This window comes from Thamnophis elegans, chromosome 9, assembly GCF_009769535.1.
Source record: "Thamnophis elegans isolate rThaEle1 chromosome 9, rThaEle1.pri, whole genome shotgun sequence".
In the NCBI taxonomy this organism is placed as follows: Eukaryota; Metazoa; Chordata; class Lepidosauria; order Squamata; family Colubridae; genus Thamnophis; species Thamnophis elegans.
The window spans coordinates 56,902,680-56,925,452 of record NC_045549.1 but is presented as its reverse complement, the minus strand read 5'-3'; the positions used below and the strand labels follow the sequence as shown (position 1 = coordinate 56,925,452).

General features: G+C 43.7%; 1 protein-coding gene across 1 annotated transcript in view; it reads left to right on the top strand.

Moving 5' to 3' along the window:
* CC2D2A (coiled-coil and C2 domain containing 2A) overlaps positions 1-22,773 on the top strand; it is a 105,690-nt gene that overhangs the window by 42,841 nt on the left and 40,076 nt on the right. Inside the window, exons 13-20 of the mRNA XM_032224660.1 lie at positions 295-451; positions 2,600-2,829; positions 3,500-3,677; positions 4,835-4,991; positions 7,102-7,249; positions 8,384-8,522; positions 14,767-14,970; positions 20,385-20,477. Coding sequence (XP_032080551.1) covers positions 295-451; positions 2,600-2,829; positions 3,500-3,677; positions 4,835-4,991; positions 7,102-7,249; positions 8,384-8,522; positions 14,767-14,970; positions 20,385-20,477 — 1,306 coding nt within the window. The remainder of the gene's footprint in view (positions 1-294; positions 452-2,599; positions 2,830-3,499; positions 3,678-4,834; positions 4,992-7,101; positions 7,250-8,383; positions 8,523-14,766; positions 14,971-20,384; positions 20,478-22,773) is intronic.

The following is a 22,773-nucleotide window of genomic DNA, read 5'->3' as shown; positions in this document are numbered from 1 at the left end:
TGTTAAATATGTTAACCCTTATTTCTTATTTCTGCCTCTATTCCAAATTCTAGTCAGGTCATCATTACTCAACCTAGTGTTTATATTAAGACATAGTCCTTCATTATTGGTTGTTCAATATTTCAATACGCCATTCTAATGCCAATTATTATTTGGATATACATAATAATACTATCTTTCAACCTCCAATCTTTCATGATCAATGTTGATCATGTGGAAAATGCAACACATATTAGAATGTAATATACCAACATTGTTTTTTATTTATGGCTTCGATTTTATTACTATTTAAAGGGAAGAAGTTGACCTGAAGTTGGATGAGAAGGCCTATGAGGCAGAAATTCAGGCTGAAATAGCTGAATTACTAGAAGAAAATAGTGAACAGTATGAAAAGAAAATGGACGAATATAAAACTGAACTTCGGGCATGGAAAACATGGAAGAAAGCACAGGTTTGAGTCAGCATCATTGTGGGTGGGAAGTGTTTTTTGGTCACATACTATGTTGGCTAATGTGGGAAAGAGATTAGGCATGGGCTTAGTTGTCTAGCACGGTTCCACCACAAATCCGCGAAGCCCTTATCTGCGGAGACATAAGCGCGAAGACTAATTCGCGCTGTTCTAAGCACTAAGAAAAAACGCGACCCTACCGCGATGACATAATCGCGGAGGGCAAATTCGCACATTCCCAAGCACTCAGTACCCTGAACCTAACCCTAAACCTAACCCTAAACCTAAACCTAACCCTAAACCTAACCCTAAACCTAACCCTAACGCTAAACCTAATGCTAAACCTAACGCTAACCCTAACCCTAAACCTAACCCTAAACCTACCCCTAAACCTAACCCTAAAACAAACCCCTAAACCTAATCCTAACGCTTACCTTAATTGAAGTCGGCTTTCTGCCGCGGCGCCGTTTTAAAGCGCCCTTCTGTTGCTGCGCTGTTGTTGCGGCGGTGATGACGTCGCGGCTTTAGCGCCGCAATTTTATCTCCGCGATTTTGACGACCGCGGTTATGTCGTGCCACAGTCTAGCACAGTGTTTCTCAACTCTGGTAACTTTAAAACACGTGTACTTCAACAGCATTCTAGACGGATCATTCTAGGAGTTGAAGTCCACACAACTTAATGACACCATAGTCGGGAAAGGCTGGTCAAATGACATAGATTAGAATGAATTATTTTTTGCATTCTGTCCTTTCAGACTGTCACAATGTTAATATAGGCAAGAGACAAATCTACTTACAATCTTTTCCATATGAAACGAATCAACACAGGAGGGTAATTTCTATGATCATTTACCATGATTGTCAAATACTAGTGGCAGTTTGTTTCAATACTAGATTCAACCCCCCCCCCCTACTCACATAAGCTCAGTCTGTCTATCAGCCCAGTCTTTCTTTTTTTTTAATTGTTTAAAAGTTTTTATTTTCCATTTTTTCATTTTCATACACTCACATATATACTGTGCATAGCCGGCGCCGTACAACATTAAACAATAATCGCAGCAATTCCTCTTGTCAGCAATACCCCCCCCAAATACAAACCCAATATACCTCTTCCCCTCTCCATACACCTCTTTCTTCCACCCCCCTCCAACTTTCTATCTTCCCTCCATCATCCCCCTCTACCCTACTTCCCCTCCCCCTCTACCACTCTTCTCTCCCGATCCACTTCCTCCCTTCCTTCTCACCCTCCCTCCCATCTTCTCTCCCGTCCCTCTCTACCCGTCTTTCTTCTATTCCACTCCTCCTCCCCTTGGTGTATTTCCACTATATGTCAGTGTACTTAACTTATCCTATTTTTACAGAAAAATTATAGAAAAACAGTATACATGTGAAGTCACATTACATTGAAATCTAACCTAGTATATATCCCTCCCTCCCCACACCCTCCCCCCCAACCCCCCACCTCCCTCCCCCCCCGACTTCCCAGAGCCCGTACATGGTATAGATTTTTAACAAACACAGTCTAAAATATATTGAGAGAGAAAAAAAAGCCCAGTCTTTCTAAGAGAATTATAGCAATCTAAAAAAATAAAAGTGCTTTGTATATTTTTCTTCAGCTTCTGAAAGAAAAGCAGAATATACTGTATATCTAAAAAATAATGGTTTTCTACATCGAAGCCACTTTAAACCCAAAAGGTGCCTTTCCGAAAGGCAACTGGACTTTCTTGTTTTTTACTTTGAAAATGTTTTGCTTCTCATCTATGAAGCTTCTTCAGGTCCCTTCTTCTTGATGAGAAGTGAAACATTTTCAGAGAAAAACCCAAGAAATCCAGTTGCCTTTTGGAAAAGAAAGCACCTTTGGGACAACCATGTTCTGGATGATTGAGAATCTCCATCGACATTAAGCCATTTTAAAGGATAAAGTCCTGTTAAAGTCCTGTTTATTTGTAGGAATTTATCTAAATTCTAAGATTAAAAAAAACAGGTAAACTTCTAATAATAGAATAACTGTAGTAAAAATTAGTAACATCCAGCCACCAATTGAATTATTTATCACATTCATTTATCAAATTAGAGGAAAAAATTGTCAGTCCAGCAAAACCCATGCATGAGAGATCCACCAAAAACAAATAAATCTTTTCACTCATATAGAAAAACCAAAAGAAACAAAAGAAGAAATCAAGTCAACACTTGGAAGATGAAGAATCTGAGCAAATGGAGGAACCTTTGAAACCTCTTCCACCTCCCCCAATTGACCAACAGCAGGTGGAGTTGCAAGTTCGCAGAAAAGCTGCTGAGAACAGAAGGCAGCCTGGAGAACCCATTCTAATCCCTGAATTAAGCTTGGTGGGGAGCATCACTCCGAATGAGGCTTGTCCTAGGTGAGCCGAATTAGCATAACATCAAAGTATCACTAGAATATAGTCACAATTAAAAGCAGTTAATTAAAAGGTAACGATGTGTAATTTTATTTTGGGAAAAGAGCCTGTGCTTTAGAACTTTTATAAGGGGGTCGGGGTTAAAGATGTGAAAAATGGATTGCACACACTGCATAGAGTGAAGATTATCTTATTTTAAACGCATGTTTTAGTTATCAAAACCCTATGAAACATCTCAAAGACAAGACTGTCCGGACTTGATGGAAGTTGAGCAATATATAAAATGAATAAATTATTTTGATTGGTCATGCAGTCAGTCAGTTGTTTAGACAGGATTTGGCAATTTTTTCCACCTGTCAAGTCCTTTCCAAGGACATGAGATAAGCAGGTGTTCATGTTTGATAGTGTTAAATTGTCGCAGGATCTAAGCTGTTCCGAATAAAACTGTCTTTTGCAATTGATTGATCTTTATGTTGTCTGGGGTGTTTATAGTGTTCAAATGGTGTTCCAGTTGTTTTGTGATTACACTCACTTACCATTGGTTCTACTTTTGCTTTCTTTTGGCACAATCATTATATTTCTATTTTGTTATCTTAATTCTTTCTCTTCTCTTCTTTATTATTATTCAAGCAAATGTACATGTTTTATTTACTTGTTGTTAACCTGTTTGTAGAACTGAAGTTGCAAGACGTGAAGATGTGAAGAAAAGGTCTATCTTCTTAAAAATTCTTTTGAATTCCAAAGAGGTGTCTAGAACAGTTTCTCGACAGATGAGCTCAGACTTTAGAATTCATGTTGGACAGATTTTTAATGTGCAAATATTCAACTGGCCAGAGAGTTTAAAATTGCAGGTAAGTTATTGTGTTAAACACATAGAGAAACAGTAGAATGTAAATATTCTTATCAGTTCACCGACAAATGCACGCTCAACAAAACCGTGCCGACGAAACCGCAGCGAGAAAACCGCGAGTTCTAAATCACACCAGCGAATGAGCGCAGAAGCGCACCGACAACAGCGCACCGACAAAAGCGCGCCTTCAACAAACAAGTAATAACCGTGAGTTCTAAACCTAACTCTAAACCTAACCCTAAACCTAACCCTAAACCTAACCCTGAACCTAACCCTGAACCTAACCCTTACCTTAACTGAAATCGCGCTTTTGTGGGCGTGGTTTTGTTGGCGTTTTGTTGTGGGCGCGTGTATGACCTCACGGTTTTTGCACCGTGGTTTTGTCGCCAGGCTTTTGTCGTGCACGCATTTGTCGGGTCACAATTCTTATCTATGTCAAGAGTTCTGAAAAAATCCTAACTTCACTTGTTTAGATTTAGTTTCCATAGAGGAACTTGAGTAATTTATTTTATCCATGGATTTGAATGATAGAAAGTTCTTTTCATAGTGAAATTCTGTTCATGGACAAGGCTAGCCTCACTTTCTTGTATGGGATATAGATGGCATGCTCAATTTTTCTTGCTTTTATTTTTTTGTACTTCTACACTGCTTCGATGGCAGCTTGAACTACTATCTATTTCAAACAAAATTCTTCAAAACTTTCATCCCAACTAGTTATGTATATGCAATGGTAAAGAGCTTGTAAAGCATAAATGTCAATACTTTCTTGTTAATTTAATATCATTCCTTTGAACCGCTGCATTTCCTCCACAGTTGCTGATTTTGGAGTCCATGATCCAGTGGCTTTTGCAACCCAAGAGCTGGATTTTCAAACGAGAATCACTTTCTCTGCTTTCACTTATCAGGGAAAGGGAGCCCATCCAATTACCATTCTAGTATACCCCAAGCTGGAGCATATTTTTACAATGTAGCCCTGATATTATGATACATAATGAGAGACAAGCAATTCTAACTTATGCCATCCTTCTCCAGTCTCTTGAAATGCATGTACTTACTTATGGCCATGAGAATATATTTGAAAAAAGGACGTAAATTAAATATAATTACCAAACACTCAAAGTGATTAGGGTTTGGAATAATTTCTTCCCTTTATTACAGGTTTATGAAACAATTGGACATGGCAGTGCTAACTTGTTAATGGAAGTATTTGTGCCCATCCCGGAGACGACTGTCCTGACAGGAAGAGCTCCAATCGAAGAAATTGAATTCAGCAGTGACCAGTGTGTAACACTGGACCATGAAGGAGTGGGCAGTGGTACAGAGATTGTTCCATTTCTTATTTGTTCATGTTCAGAAGATTGTAAACCAGCTAACATAGTTGACAGAGTGTGGCTTTAGTGCTAAGTTCAAATATACCGTATACCAGTGGTCCCCGGTCCGCGGACCGGTGCCGGGCCGTGGAGTACCTGGCACCGGGCCGCCCAGCGGCCGGGGGCCATGATCGCTGCAGCGGCCGGGGGCCATGCAACGGCCGACTCTTCACTCATGCAGCACCGTCGCCGGAGGGGGGGAGCTGCGCGGAAGCACAGGAGCAAGTGAGGTGAGGAGGAAGAATCCCCCGCTACTACACCACCTCCGCCCCCTCCCCGAGTCAGCTGTCCCCTCAGTGAACGCCTCCGCCTCTTTCTCCTTTCTCGCCTCAGTCGGCTCGCCTGGAAGCGAGGCGAGGAGGGGGCAGACCATGCGCTGGAAGCGGAGCCCTTGGAGGCCGCTCTCTTCTTTTTCTCGCTTCCCCGCCCGGCCTTGGCTTGTGAGAAGGAACGGCGGGAGAGGTAGAGAGAGAGAGAGAGAGAGAGAACGTTGGGCAGCCGAGGGCGGGGGGGGGGTCTTTTGAGGGGAGATGGGGGTGCGCGATTTTGGCACGCGTGCGCCCTCCGCGGGCGTGGGTGGGGGGCTGAGAGGAGTCTAACGGTAGCGCAGGAAAGGGGAGGGTATGAGTGCCGCCTGAGGTGGTGAGGGGCAGTCGCCAGATTCAGGCCGCTGCTGCCGCTATTGCAGCGCACGGTGGAAAAGCGGAGGTCTTGCCCACCCCTTCCCTGCCTCCCGCCCGCTCCAGTTGCCGCAGCCAGGGGTGGGGGCTCGGTGCCTGAAGTCTCTTGCCTCTCTTCCAAAATTTCGCCAATGGGCATCGGTGAAGCGCGCTCTTTCTCTTCCTCACAAAACACATTTCCTTTCCCCCCACGCATAGTTATTGGCAATATGGACTCTTGGAGGCTGCGCTCCCGGGTCGCGTTTCCTTTTTGCAGCCCACGAGAATGCCTGGTTCTGAGCCTCAAAAAACGAGAGTTCTCTTAAGGCTGCAAAAAAGGAATATACTTTGGTCCTTGAAGCGCTTTTCCTGTTATTTGGACATTATATATATATACGTACGTACATACGTATGGTATGTATATATGCATGTATGTATGTGTATATATATATATATATATATATATATATATATATATATATATATATATATATATATATATATATATGTCTGTAGTCCATAATATAGTGATGATTTTAAAAAAAATTAGTTGAGCACATGGAATCTTTTTTCTTTTAGTATATTTTGGAGGTGGGGGCCCACTTTGTTATTTAAGATAGTATCTCCTTTTATATATGGTAGTGAAGATACCTAATACTCCCACCCCCTATTTCCCCCACGACAACCTTGTGAGGTGGGGGGGCTTAGATAGAGTGAATGGGCTTAATACTGTATTCTTTTTACATTGCTATCCTCTGGCTTATTTAATTTTGCCCTTGCTCTTTTTATCTTTGACCTTGATTAATTCAGCTGTTTATTCCTTAAAATCTACATACAAAATGGAAGGTGGGATATGATTCAGGTGTTGAATTGGGAAGGTGGATTTAAAAAGTATGTTTGTATTCCCCCATTTTCGCCCCCCCACCCCTGTGCGCGCTCAGCGGGCCACGGTAAAATTATCAAAGGCTGACTGGTCCGCGGCGATAAAAAGGTTGGGGACCACTGTCGTAGGCAACTTGAGGTGTTCAGCTTCACAACCACCTTTGATAGCTCTCCAAAACTTGCTGAAAACTGGTTTCCTTCCTTCCTTCCTTCCTTCCTTCCTTCCTCCCTCCCTCCCTCCCTCCCTCCCTCCCTCCCCCCTTCCTCCCTCTAAGGCAGTGGTTCCCAAACCTGGCAACTTTAAGACTTGTGGACTTCACCTCCCAGAATTCTCCAGCCAGCAGAGCTTGAAGTCCACAAGTCTTAAAGTTGCCAAGTTTGGGAATCACTGCTCTAAGGAAAAATACAATAGCATTAAAGACTATGCAAACCAAATATTTTTATTGGTTCAAAAGAACACAAACCATGGTTGATTTGTCAGATCTGAGCAGAACTTTTTGATCTCTTCTTGCAGGGGTTCCATTTTCATTTGAAGCAGATGGTAGTAATAATATGATTTTAATGACTTCTGGTAAAGTGTCATGCAGTGTGTCCTGGGCTGTTGGAGCAAATGGGATACCACTGGTTCCTCCGGTGTCACAGAAGAACTCTGCTCTTTCAAGGTAGTGAACTTCAACAGAGTTCAATTCAACGTCCTCCATAAGCCCTTTCTTTCCTAGGGAGAGAAAAAAAAAACCTCTGTCAGGCTTCATAATTTTTGGAATCATTGTTTTAGCCAGATGTTGAATTATATTTTAAGTTTTGTATGCATGTATCAGCTGACCATTATTGAATCTTGAACTACTCTGTAATGGCATTGTGTATTATTTAAAGCACAATGATATTTCATTGAATAAAAGTACTTCAGATTTATTTTCTCTTTATTAACTTACCATGCAACGTGCTCTACATGGGGCTGCCCTTGAGGAGCATCCGGCGACTTCAGCTAGTCCAGAATGCGGCCGCGCGAGCGATCGTGGGTGCACCTCGGTACACCCACATAACACCTATCCTCCGCGAGCTGCGCTGGCTACCTGTCAATCTCCGGGTGCGCTTCAAGGTGCTACTTACCACCCATAAAGCCCTTCATGGTAGTGGATCTGGATACTTGAGAGACCGCCTCCTGCCAATTACCTCCTCGCGACCCATTAGATCACATAGATTAGGCCTCCTCCGAGTTCCATCTGCCAGTCAGTGTCGACTGGCAACTACGCGGAGGAGAGCCTTCTCGGTAGTAGCTCCGACCCTTTGGAACGATCTCCCCGTGGAGATTCGTACCCTCACCACCCTCCAGACCTTCCGCACAGCCCTTAAAATCTGGCTATCCCGTCAGGCCTGGGGTTAAAGAATGTAACTCACCCCCACCCGAATGGTATGAATGTTGTGTTCTATTTTTAATTATGTATTGCTCTTATGTGTTACTGTTTGTATCCCCCTCCCCATGAGTTGTAAGCCGCCCTGAGTCCCCCCAGGGAAAAGGGCGGCCTATAAATAAATTTTCAAATACTCAAATACTCAAATGAACTTGTTAAAGAATACACATCTTCAACAGTAGTGAGTCTTGTGAAATGATGTAATGTGATTGTAAAGCTGTGTGTAAATTTTATTTGAAACGGCAAATTAATGAACTTATACAAAATTGACAATCCGTAACTAGGATCACCAACATAGAGATTCTTTCATTTCTTTTTCTTTCTTCCAAATATTTGGAAGACTTATTTTAACCAATTGTTTTTATTCTTATGTCAAAATTTCAGGTCCTTAAAAAAAGTGGATGCTATTACATCAATTGGCACATCTGGATTAACTGACATGAAGAAATTAGCCAAGTGGGTGACTGAAACAAAACTTGATCCTAACGATCCAAGCAACGCAGCCCTGATGCAGTTTTTAAAAGTAAGAACTTTCTATTATTCATGATGCTGAACTTCCAGATATTTTTATCCTACATTTTCCCAAAGCCTCACCTGAAAAGTTAGTGATGCAGGTTATTATAATTAATAGGCAGGTGATTCTTCCTTTTGGCATATTTATTACATGTGTGCACAGATGGTTTTCTTGGATGCATTGAATGTTTCATTAGAAAATGGGTCTGGGTTTTGACCCTAATTCTTTATACTGTACCACAGATGCAAATTCTAGAGTTGGAACACAAAGGTAGGCCCAGATGGGTTACTGATTCCATCCCTGGAGGTTACTGGTGTGATTTACCATTGTTGTTTTCTTCCTTCTTCCAGAGGACTTGTTATGGTATTGCTAAAACATCTAATGACCTCAAGTTAGCAATTAGAAGATAAGTTGAACAAGTATCCAGGGGTTAGTTTTATTGTTTATTTCTGTAAAAGTGTAGTGATTTTTTACATGTAATGCAATTCCAGCTCCTCTTTTGTTAGGTGTGTTTCGTTTGAACAATTTATATCCTAGTTGTGTGTTCCAATCAATTAATATCCTAATTGTGTGTTCCAATCATGGGTTCCATCTCATCAATACTCCCAATATTGTATTTCCCTTCATGTACTAGAACTTCAACCTCTCCCTGTTGGTCCCTCTTATTATGAACGTTGGCATACAGCAGTGGTGGGTTTCAAAAATTTTTGGAACCTACTCTGTGGGTGTGGCCTTCTTTGTGAGAGTGGCTTGCTGGCCATGTGACCTGGTGGGAGGGGCCAAGTTGCTGTCATTGATTTCTTTGCCCCAATGGATGAACTACAATAACATTAAAATAAGTAATTTTAAATTACTTATTTAATTATTTAAAAAAAATAATCCCGGCTTACTTAACCATTAGGAGGAGTAGGATTGTGGCTGAGCTAGCAGGGAGCGATAGAGGATGGCGGCTGCAGTGGCGAGGACTGAGCCCCGAAAACACCAGTACTTTTCCCTCCATTTGCGAGAGTGGCACAAGTCAGCCTCGAACTCTGGCCCCCTACATTGGGGCCCTTATCCATCTTTAGGAAAGAGACTTTTGAATATACAGCCCGCTAACCTTCACCAGTGGGGTAAGACTACATGGTTGCCGCCTATGAATTTTGGATCTTCACATTCTATCTTGCTTGTATACAGCCACCTTATATATTACGCACTTTTGACTTGGTGGCCAAGGACATCTCCCCAGGACATAAGAAGGGAGAGGAGCGGATCACCGCTTCCTCCACTGTTTCCATATTACTATACATTATAACTGCGCAATTTTAAAATAGTATGTTGAGTGTATGGGAGTTGACTGGAATTGAATGAATGGCCCACTTTTATTAATTGTTACTATTGTATTTTATATGTTTTAAATATTACGTGGGAATTGTTAGAGTGGATAAATGAGAATGTTTGACTCGGAGGGCCTGCCGGGGAAGGCGGGGGTCAGTGGGGTGGTTGGGGGGACTACTGTCACGGGAGTGGGTCGGAGCATTACGGTCATTACGGGGAGGGGCAGATACGGCGGGGACTTTAGGGCTGGCCATTACCGGGGAAGGAGGGTTCGCTACATCACAGAGATCCCTCCTTCCGGCCCTATGAGCCCCACTCCAAGACCAGATGGCGCGAGTAGTCAGGACCCTGGTCTCAGGCTGTTGTCGCTAAATGCCAGGTCTGTTGTACACAAAGCTCCTCTCATCCGGGACTTAATTGTTGATGAGAGGGCAGACCTGGCATGTATTACTGAAACCTGGCTGGGCACAGAAGGAGGAGTCCCCCTTGTAGAGATGTGCCCAGAGGGATTTCAGGTGCTTCATCAGCCGAGAGCCCAGGGAAGGGGTGGCGGTGTGGCTATTGTAATCCGGGAGTCTCTGTTACCTCGTAGGGTCCCTGCTCCGGAGCTTGTCGGGTGTGAGTCCCTGCTGATAAAGTTGGACCTCAAGGGTCAAGTGGGTTTGCTGCTAACGTACCTGCCTCCCAACTGCGTTGCAGCATCCCTCCCCTCGCTCCTCGAGTCAGTAGCCGAGCTGGCAGTTGAGTTCCCCAGGCTTATAGTTCTGGGGGACTTCAATTTGCCATCGCTCGGTGAACGCTCTGATGGGGCGCAGGAGTTCATGGCTTCCATGACAGCCATGGGCTTGACCCAGGTAATTTGGGGCCCAACCCATGCAGCGGGTCACATGCTCGACCTCGTATTCCTCTCGGAGCAGTGGATGTGTGATCTTGGTCTGAGGGGTAATGAGATCATACCCCTGTCGTGGTCAGACCACTGCCTACTGAGGCTTGACTTCCGGAGGCCAAACCCCCACCGTAGGGAGGAGGAACCGACCAGGTGGTTCCGCCCCAGGCGACTTATGGACCCGTTGAGGTTCCAGACGGAGCTTGGGGTCATTCCTAATACTCTCGCCCACAGTTCGGCGGAGACTCTGGTTGCCGCCTGGCATTCGGCGGCGGCGGAGTCTCTTGATCGGATTGCGCCACTACGGCCCCTCCGGGTCAGTAGATCCCGGAGGCCTCCTTGGTTTACCGAGGAGCTCCGGGAGAGGAAACGCCAGAGGAGATGCCTAGAGCACCTGTGGAGGTCCGATAAGTCCGAGGCGAACCGAGCGCTTCTAACTACCTGCACCAAGGACTATGTCCGAGCATTAAGAACTGCCAAAAGATCATACATTTCTGCCTTGGTTGCGTCCGCCGAGTCACGCCCAGCCGCCCTGTTTAGGATAACCCGCTCCCTCCTTAACAGGAGGGATGCGGGAGACCCCTTGCAGGGTAGGGCTGAGGACTATGCTCAATTCTTGGCGGACAAAGTAGCTCGGTTTCGGTCGGACTTGGACTCCACCGCAGTAGATCCAGCCGAGACACAGGAGGACCACTTGGCAAATCATCTCTGGGTTGAGTTCCAGGATGTTGCCTCTGGGGATGTGGACAAGGCCATTCGAGCTGTAAGTGCCTCCACCTGTATTCTGGACCCGTGTCCCTCCTGGCTGGTTGCCAACAGCAGGGAGGTGACACATGGCTGGATCCAGGCGGTCGTGACCGCCTCCCTTCGGGAGGGGCACTTCCCCACCGTACTTAAACTTGGATCCAGCCATTTTAAACAACTTTCGTCCTGTCTCCAACCTCCCCTTTATCGGGAAGGTTGTTGAGAAGGTGGTGGCCTTCCAGCTTCAACGGGCCTTGGAGGAAGCTAGTTATCTTGACCCCTTCCAGTCTGGCTTCAGACCTGGTTACAGCACAGAAACCGCTTTGGTCGCATTGACCGATGATCTCTGGAGGGCCAGAGATGGAGGCTATGCGTCCATCCTGGTTCTCCTTGACCTCTCAGCGGCTTTCGATACCATCGACCATGGTATCCTTCTGCGACGACTGCGGGAGGTGGGAGTGGGAGGCACTGTTTTACAGTGGTTCTCCTCCTACCTCTCGGACAGGTCGCAGTCGGTGTTGGTCGGGGGGCAGAGATCGTCCCTGAGGCCCCTAACATGTGGGGTGCCGCAGGGTTCGGTCTTATCCCCCCTACTATTTAACATATACATGAAACCGCTGGGCGAGATCATTCGGAGGCACGGGATAAAATACCACCAATATGCGGACGATACGCAACTGTATCTGTCCGCCCCGTGCCAACTCAATGAAGCGGTGGACGTGATGAACCAGGGTCTAGAGGCCGTTAAGAACTGGATGAGCGCTAACAAACTGGTACTCAACCCGGACAAGACCGAGTGGCTGTTGTGCTTCCCTCCCAATAATTTGGCTAATGTACCAACACTTAGGCTGGGGGGTCAAATTTTATACCCCTCAGATAGGGTCCGCAACTTAGGAGTCCTCCTGGACCCACAGCTGACTTTTGACCACCAGCTGTCAGCTGTGACCAGGGGGGCATTTGCCCAGGTTCGCCTGGTCCGCCAGTTGCGGCCCTACCTAGACCGGGAGGCTCTCACAACAGTCACTCGAGCCCTTGTGATCTCTAGGCTGGAATACTGCAATGGGCTCTACATGGGGTTGCCCTTGAAGTGCATCCGGCGACTACAGTTAGTCCAGAATGCAGCCGCGCGAGTGATAGTGGGCGCACCGCGGTTCACCCACGTTACACCCGTCCTCCGCGAGCTGCACTGGCTACCTGTTGGTCTCCGGGTGCGCTTCAGGGTACTGATGACCACCTTTAAAGCACTCCATGGTAGTGGATCTGGGTACTTGAGAGACCGCCTTCTGCCGATTACCTCCCTTCGACCAATTAGATCGCACAGACTGGGCCTCCTCCGAATCCCATCTGCCAGTCAATGCCGACTGGCGACCACACGGAGGAGAGCCTTTTCTGTTGCAGCTCCGACCCTGTGGAACGATCTCCCCGTTGAGATCCGTACCCTCACCACCATCCAGACCTTCCGCGCAGCCCTCAAGATCTGGCTCTCCCAGCAGGCCTGGGGATAGGTTCCCAATTCACCCGCCCGAGTGTTTGATTGCTGAATGAAAGTTGTGTTTTATTATTTTTCTTTGTTCACATTTTGTTTTGTTTTTTGATACTGCACCCCCCTCCCTTGTGATTGTAAGCCGCCCTGAGTCCCCTCAGGGAAAAGGGCGGCCTATAAATTTTAATAAATGAAAAATAAAATGAAATGAAATGGCCATGTGACCTGGTGGGAGGGGCCAAGTTGCTGTCATTGATTTCTTTGCCCCAATGGATGAACTACAATAACATTAAAATAAGTACAAAAACAATAAAAGAGCTACTTACAGCAGGAAGATGTCTGTTCTTGCCAGTCTTCAGTATCACTGACTTCAGTGAATGGGTTGCGCAAAGAAGAGACACAGAAATGAACTCTTCATTGCCATCATTGGGATGAAACCAGCACACAGAGGGAAGATTACTGCCTTGCTGTTCTTCTGCACCATCACCTCACCACCTTGCTCCAATAACCTGCACAAAGGAGAGACACAGAAAGCAAGACTTTACTATCTCAAGGATGAACCCAGCACAGATCACACCCTGCAATAAAGATAGCTACTTACAGAGGAAGGATCACTGGTTTCCTCACTGAGAGGAATGTTGGCCGTTGGCGCCTCGCTTTTAAACAGGTCGCCTCGAGCCCGCTCGCTGATTGGCTGGACTCCAATCTCCAGCCAATCGATGAGCGTCGGGCTGGGCTAGCCTAATTTAGTGCGGACAGGTGGGGGAGCGAGCAAGCTGGTACGGGAGGGCAAGGGCGATATCGAGCGACAGGGCCGGTGCCAGTGTTCCCAAAAGTTACTTACTTCCGGGTCCACCGACCAACTGGTTCGCATGAACCGGTGCGGACTGGTAGAAACCCACCACTGGATCAATTCTAGTTTATAATGCATTGTTTATGCAAGCTTATGTAGGAACGTTCACTGCAAATAGTAGAAATGAGGAAAACACTCATGGAGAATAAAATGATTCTCAGTTGATAATTAACGTCTCTAAGTCCACATCACATAATTTCTTTAGTGTACTTACATTTTAGCACCATCACTTGTTGATATACAAGTAGAGACCCCCTCCCTTCTTTTTACTGGATGTTTCTGATATTCTGTCTGCCCTCGGTATCTGAAACCCTAGGATATGCAGGCTGCTATAATCAATTGACTCATTTAGCCAGGTTATTTATTTATTTAGTGTATGGCAAATACATGGACTTATAGTAGTTCAAATATTAATGTCCAATCCACCCAGCCATTCAAGAACAGGGTGGTCTATGTTGAAAAAATCAGACATTGGGCTGATGTAAGCTCTTGATGGACTTTTGGACACAATGTGATGGATATTTTGTCGAGGAGCACAGCCACACTGAGGGGTAGAGACAAGACCACACTTAAACAATGAATCCCGGTAGATACCATGTTGGGTACGGATCCGGTTCAGAGTTGATCAATGCCATTTTGTTTATCCATTGCCATGTATTTAGAGAGCCAGGAGTTCTACAAAGATGTTTGACTGCCAAATGTCATTAACTCAATTCTTCAATGCAGTCTGGCTGCCAATTGTTGCTTTAGTTGCTTTAGTTGTACTTGGCCACCAAAGAATGTTCTGTTCTAGTCTATGCCACACCATGCCGCGATACTCTACTCCACTCTACTCCACTCCAACTAATCTATTCTTTGTCATGTTGCCCACAGAATCACTGTGTGTGTGAATATACACATACATACATATACACAACTAAAAAAACTACTTACACTTTTCTTTAAGTATATAAGCCTTTTTGTTTTCCAGATTACTCCATGTGGTGATTCTTCCATCCCAGATTTCCTTCGACTGGAGCAATTGCAGCAAGAATTTAATTTTGTTTCTGATGAGGAATTTAATATGTCCAAAAGATTTTGGCTTCTTGAGCTCAGAAAGAATGAAGTAGCTGAATTTCAAAATTATAAATTTGTTCCTTTATTGGAAAGAGAGATCAGTGAAAAAGTTTTGCAGGTAAGAAATCATTCTAAAAATTGTAATTAGAATTTATTGACAACAAAACTTCCCATCTTAGTTTCAGTTTTTTTGAGATCACTGCAACTTTAATTTAACAATTTTAGAAAATTTGCAAAGAAAACTTATGATATTATTTTAATCACAAAACCTCCAAGCTTGGAATGAGCAAATTTTTGAATAAAACTCTTCCAGAGCTAGATAGGACAGGGCCTTACAGTGGACTGGTGTCTAAATGGTGTTGTGTTTTACTAAATAGTTTTATGCATACTTTTAAAAAAATGAAGTGGGAGATAAGGGTAGAAAAAGAAAATATTAAATCTTTAACTTGCCAAACCCTTCAAATCTTCCCATTGAATAGAAGATGTTAAGACTCTAGAAAGAGTGCAGAGAAGAGAAATAAAGATGGTTATGGTACTGGAAAATAAATTGTATGATGAACTGGTTGCAGGAACTGGGTCCTTGAATTCTAACAAAGAGAAGGACTAGGATTCATATGATAACAGTGTTTCAGTATTTGAGGGGATGTCACAGAGAATAAGGACCTATTTTTCAAAGCACCCAAGACAGGACAAGAATTAATAAGTGAAAGATCATAAAAGAGACACATAACAGCTTGCCTCCAGAAGTTGGTGGTTCTCCATCACTGGAGGTTTTCAAGAAGACATTGCACAATCATTTGTCCAAAATGGTATAGGATCTCCAGCTCAAGCAGGGGTTGGAGTAGAAAACCTCTAAGGCAGGGGTCCTCAAACTTTTTAAAAGTTTTCCCCCAAAAGACTGCAGATGAAACCAGTTTTTTCCTTAACCCTAAGGATAGAAAAGACAAAGCCACTGGAATAAAAACCATCAAGGCATTGTGGGAAGTATTAGCATAAAGGACAGTGCCAGAAACCCCACAAAACCAGAAACCACAGAAAACAGTGCCAAGAAACTCAAGCCAGCCCTTCCCTCTTTTAAGAAAACCCCAGGCCAGGGGTCCTCAAACTTTTTAAACAGGAGCCAATTCACACTCCCTCAGACTGTTGGGCGGCTGGACTGGCTAGGTGGGTGTGGCTAGGTGGCCATGTGACTGGGTGGGCGTGGCTAGGTGGCCATGTGACTGGGTGGGCATGGCCAATTTAGCAGTCCATTTTGCCTTTGTCCTTCCTAAGCTGTACTTGCTTAGGGAACCCAAGGAATCTATTTATTTAATAAGACTCCCCCCAAGGGAAAAAGAGCACAAGCTTTCTTGCCATTTGCCTAATTTCAGTACAACAGCAGTTTCAGGCTTCTTAAAATAGGCCATTAAAAAAAGGATAAAACAAACAGGATTTCCTTCAAAATAACTCCTGATTATATGTTTCAGAAGACCACACAATAAACCAGCCTGAGAACTGCACCAATTAAGACTGCAACTAAAAACCCCAAGATTTGGGAAAGGGAATCACATAAAATCCATTAGCATTGCATTTCTCTGAATGCACCGTATATCTTTATCTTATGTATTTTAAATTGATTTCTGATGCATTTAATTTATGGGATTATCTTTTATTACTATTTCCAGCAATATTAATCTGCATTTCTTACTTTATTTAAAATGAACAGATTTCAAATTATATAAATCCCATTAAGATGGTCTGTAGCCAAACACAACACCCACCAATGCACTTTCTCTCTCACACACACCAATCTGCTTTAAAAGGTAAACATTATATATAAAGTAAATGTTACAGGCAATACCTTAATGCTAATTAAATCTAAAAGAGGCCAGATCAGGAGGACTGATCAGAAAATGACTCCCTGATAACTAAGGACAGGTCCACCTCAAGTTGCATTTAGAATTGGAGGGGTGACAGAGAAAGAAAAGAAAAGCTCTTAAGTTAAATAGGCTTACTCTGATAATTACACAGCTAATCAATTTACTGTATATACTCAAGTATAAGCCTAGTTTTTCAGCCCACTTTTTGGGCTGAAAAAAGCCGACTCGGCTTATACTCGAGTCAGTGAAAAATTTGCCCGAAATGGAGGAGAAAAAGGGGCGGGGCCATGCCGCTGGGTGAGGCTCGTGAATGGCCCGGCGCCCCTGTGAGTTTCCCCTCCCTCTGTGTCAGTTTGCCGCGCAGCGCGCACCGCACCATCCCCCCTCCTCACGTTCTAATGTAATGCAGGGCTGTCTTATGATTCCCCTTCCTCCCCCTCCTGCCGCTCTGCAACGATGTCCCACCTCCTCCTTGTTATGGCAAGCAGCCACATAGCGATGTCCCACCTCCTCTGGTACAGTGATCCAATGATAGGAATCACTGTGTCGTGTGTCATAGGAGGCGGGACATCGCTCCCGCGGCTGCACGGGACATCATCATCACAGCGGGACATCAGCATCATGAGGTGAGTGAAGTATTTCATTGAATACACCGCTAGTTTACTGTTTTTCTTTGAAATAAATATTCAAAAACATTATTGGTATCTATTTTTATTTTTGAAATTTACCGGTAGCTGCTGCATTTCCCACCCTAGGCTTATACTCGAGTCAATAACTTTTCCAGTTTTTTGTGGTAAAATTAGGTGCCTCGGCTTATATTCGGGTCGGCCTATACTCGAGTATATACGGTAGGTCAGGGAACACAGGCTATGAAACAACAACAAAAACCTCCCCCACGTTGCTTCTGAATTAAAGCAATTGAGCAGGGAAGTCAGACTGTGAAAGATCCTTAGCAGAATGTTCACCTTTGCAACCAATTAACCAACCACACACACCAGTGATGTGCGGTGAGGTTTATGGCTGGTGAGGCACTAACAGGTTTCAAATTTTTTTAGACTTGTGGACTTCAACTCCCAGAATTCCACAGCCAGGCATGCTCAGTTCCAATTTAAAGCGACAGCATTTGTTTTTCTCCTTTGCAAAAAAGTTTTCCATCATTCTTTTTCTTCTCCCCCCCTTCCTCCCTCTCTCCCACCCTCCCCCCTCTCTCAAACAGACACATGCACACAGAGAAGTTAGATTCCTCTCTCACTCAGTCAATCTCAAACAAACACAGACGTTGGATTGGATATATTTTCCAATGGCTTGAAACCAGCTCCTCTGCCACCACCACCCCAATTCCCCTACTGCCTTCCGATCTGACCCTTTGATTGCAGGTGGAGCCACGTTGCCTTTTCAAACTTGTAATCAGTGAAGCTGGGCTTATATACTTTTATCCAGCTCTGTGTGTGTGTGTGTGTGTGTGTGTGTGTGTGTGTGTGTTTGTGTGTGAAAAGGCAACATAGCTCTGCATGAAATCACATACCCTTTCCAGCTGTTTCAGAGAGGATTTCAACTCTGCTCTTACCTGCCATCATGAAAAGAAAAAAAATGTAAAAGGAAAAAGACAAGAGCTGAAAGCTGAGCTAGTTGCTGACAGAGTCACCGTGTGGATGACTCTGCTTACCTGTTTAAAAAAGTCTCTAAAAATGCCCTCTACAGGAGGCAGGAGAACGACGTGCTTCATTACGTCAAGAATTTTTTGGCTTTTAACCCTCGCTTAGCTCTGCTCGAGTGATCATAAAGTCAGACTAGATGAGGCACCTCGTTCTCCCGCCTCCTCATGTAGTTTTTTAGAGGCTTTTTTAAACAGTTAAGCCCTAAGCAGAGTCATCCACTGTGACTCTGGCAGCAACTAGCTCAGCCTTTTTCCTTTTACATTTTTTTTCTTTTCATGAGGACAGTGGTGAGGCTCTGCCTCCCCTGCCTCCCCTGACTGCACGTCCCTGACACACACACAGAGGAGATGAATCCAAAGTCAGAGAAGGGACCTTTACAATTCTCCCAGACCAGAAACAAAGCTCCCAGAGCTGGAGAGCTGCACTTGTAGTAGAATAGGAAGAAAGAGTTCACTTTTAAAAACTCATAGAGAAACCCCCTCCTCCTCTCCCTGTGGCTGCTTCTGAACTAAAAAAGCTAGCAATTGAGCAGGGAAGCTAGAGTGGGAGAGATCAAATGCCCTCTTTTGCTTCCTTCCTTTCCAGCAAGCCGCAGTTTGCAGGCTCTGAAATTTACCTTTACTTTCTGCCTTTGTCCACTTTCCAGCTAAGGAATGCTGCTTCTTTTGCTGCCTCCCCACAAAAAGAACCTCTCTTTCTTTCTCCTTCCTTCCTTCTCTTCTTCCTTCCTACCTTCCCTGCCTGCCTCCTTCTCATTCGCATCTCCTTCCAGAGTTTGGCAATGCTGCGGCTGTGACTTTCCCACGTCACAGGTGGGGAGAGGCCAGTCCCAGTGAAAGGGAAGCCACACAGGCTGCAATGCTGGGCCTTTTTGGCCTTCCCAGCCCCCAGAAGCCTCTGCCAGCCAAAAATGGCTGCGTTTTGGCCTCCCCCTTGCCTCCAGTAGCTCTCTGCCTTACCTTCCACTTCCAGCTCGCAAAAGTAAACCCTATGCTCGGCGGAAGGGTGTGGACCCCCAGGTGGGTGGGCAATGTGGGCGGGGCAGCCTCGTGGTCCTGTGCGGGCCAGTTTAATGGTTTCAGTGGGCCGTATCCAGCCCGCAAGCTGTAGTTTGAGGACCCATGCTCTAAGATACCATCCAACAGTGTTATTTTATGCTCATATGTTCTATGTTTATAGATAAATGTATTGGATGGTCCCAGTTAATAACAGTTACAGCTGAACCTGTGATATGAATTCAGGCATTATCTCCAATATTGGAGCCATTTCATTTCATTTATTAAATTTATAGGCCGCCCAATCCTGGAGGACTCCGGGCGGCTTACAACGAAAGAAGAAAAAAAGAAAAGCAAAATAAGTAAAAAAAATAGTTTAAAATTCACAACACACATACATTCTAATCGGGGCTGGACCTTAACACTAAGGTCAACAGCCCCAGGCCTGCTGGAACAGCCAGGTTTAACGGCTTTCCTGAAGGCCATGAGAGTGGGTACGGTCTGGAGCTCTGGGGGTAGCTGATTCCACAGGGTCGGAGCAGCCACAGAGAAGGCTCTCCTCCGGGGGCCCGCCAGCCGACACTGACCGGTTGACGGTATCCGAAGGAGGCCCACCCTGTGGGATCTTATCGGCCGTTGGGAGGTGTATGGCAGTAGGCGGTCTCGTAGATAGACTAGTCCTAAGCCATGTAGGGCTTTAAAGGTAATAACCAACACCAGCCAAGTCCTTAATTCTCATTTTCAATCATTTTAAACCCAGAGCTCAAGATGTTTTAAGTTTTTCTCCTTTTAAGCTACTGTAGAATGTCTAAAAACTTTATTTTACTTGGCAGGGGAAAGGGATGATGAGCTTGCAGCTTTTGGTTTTTCTTCTGAACTGATTTTCTTCTAATGGCTTTTTAATACCTACTGGCAGGAGAAAGCTGAAGGAGAAGAAAAGACAACACAATATGTGTTTTTGAAAGACAGAGGTCTAAAGGGCTTTCATTGATATAAGTCATGGTGGTGACTCTTTTTCAGGACTATGAGAAAAGATTGCAGAAGAAGGATGCCATTGATACTAAGGATTATTCAGATGACCACAGAGCAATTGTTGCAAAGTACATGGAAAAGGTAGGGTTTTTAAATGTAGTTAATAAATACATATGCAAAATATACTTGGAAATATTTTGGAAAAATTCTAGACTTAATCATAACCCTAAATAATTGGAAGTACCATAATTGATGACAAGATGGATGGTGTATACATTTAATAAATAGATAAAAATATTTGGAAATATTTTGTGTATATCTCTCAAAATATGTGATAAATCTTTAAAACAACAAGATGTTTATTGAATCAAATCATTTTACTAAATATTAAAAATACATTCAATGTTAATTTATAATAGAAATAAATAATGCAAATATTTCCTGTAAATTATCTCTGCCACTTCATTGCCTATGTCAGCATATTCTGATGTCTAAGGAAACCAGGGAAGTTAAAGGCCAAATTATAAAAACACTTTTGCATCTCAAGCATGTTTTTTCTTGTTTTGTTTTAATGCAAGATATATGGACTAAGAACAGCAGTGTGGATTTTCTCTTTGAGGACAAAAAGAATAAATCTGTAATGGCTCCTCTTCTAACTTGAGAAAGTAAAGACTCTTGAAACTGATTATTTCAAAAGGAACCTTTAATCAAGCAGGATGGAAACCATTAGAAGGAAAGCAGCATCTGAAAACCTTTAGGCCATGCAAATGGGATTAAGCTGATAATGACCCCTCCCCTTTGTTTGAATGCAGATTCTGACCAATACACAAGTGTGAAGATGCTTCCTTAACTCTTCTGCTCTGGGAGTCAATAAAACACACGTTCCCATGGCTATCTCTAGTTAGACATCAAAGTTATATATCCCACATGGCTACCATAAACATCCCTCCAGAGATGTTGGGACCTTCAGTCTCCTGGTGACAGGAAACCAGTTGTAAAGTTGTAAAACTCAGTTGTTTCAGATGTAGCTAATGATTTAACTCTGAGGCTCCCCTCCTCCCAGTTGAATGGCAGTATCACTTTTAGGGATCTGACAAAGTCCATTAAGAAAGAACAAGCTGTTACAAGTTGGATACATCTCTGCAACTTCTAAATATGCAAATTAAATTTTTTCCCCTTAAAAACTACACACCAGATTCATTCCCAATTTCAGTATCTTAGTCAGTCTGCAAACTGGCCTAATCTGCCCTTTTTAATTGCTCTTGTACATCACCCTACCCAAGTCTTACCTGCTTATGATTATTTTCTGTTTTTAAGAGAAAATTAGAAAGTGCGATCTAAAATGAAAGAATGGTAGGACTGAATGAGTCGTATAGACTTTTTGCTTTATTGTTTTATCCCAAAATCAGTCTTTAAGAAAAAGAACAGAAGGGGCTGATGTAGCGACGTCACGATGTGCAATCTTGGTGCTCCAAGATCGCAGTCAATATTTCTGCCGCTGGACGGTCCATTTGGACCTAAACCATCCTGCAGAGACAGTGATTGAGAAGGGCACCTCCTGCTGATCTCAGGCACCCCTGTGTATTTTAATTATGTGTACTATTGTTTATGTTCCCTTTCCCCTCTGAGTTGTTCGCCGCCCTGAGTCCCTCCTGGAGAAGGGCAGCATACAAATAAACCAAATACAAATACAAATACCCCGCAAAGTCCCTGAAAGATCCAGGAATAGTCTTTTTTTCTGGCGATAGAAACACAGCCAATGAAGTTGCTGAAGTTGGGACAGCTCCAGAACAGGAAGAAAGCAAAAAGGGAAAGTGTGTCAAATTGGTGAGGAAATTTTATTATTAGAAAAAGAGACTACCCCCTCCTCCAAAAAAAAATAAGTTAATTTAAAATTGAAGCTAGAAGACTGTAAGCGGAGAAATTAATCTGCATGAAACTTAGTGTGTTATCCTGTTTCTATTTTTTTTTCATGGATGGAATTTTTGCAAAGGTTCCCTATTTTTTAAACTGAATGGATTGATTTTTTCTTCTTTTTCACTTATGTTTACGCCTATGGATTAAAATTTTCCTTTTTTTTATAATGCTTGATTGGATTGTTTTTAATCTCCATTTAAGGGTTTTTTCTTTCTTAAGCTTGGAATATAAAGAAGATAATAAGAAAGATTATAAAGAGGGTTGTAACAACAGGAGGAAAAGCAGTTACACTGCCACTTACAGGCTGGAGGCTGGATACATTGTTTTTTAATTTCTCTTTGATCACTTGAGAGTCAAAGTTCTTTCAGTTTGTTTACTGCGAGTGATAGTAGAAAGAACAAAACCTGTTCATACATGTGCTTTTGGGGAGTTCTATCACTAGCTATTGGAGGGAAGACAACATTTTGACTTGAAAGATAATAAATGAACCTGTTTGAAGTTTATTAAAATAGCCTTGAAT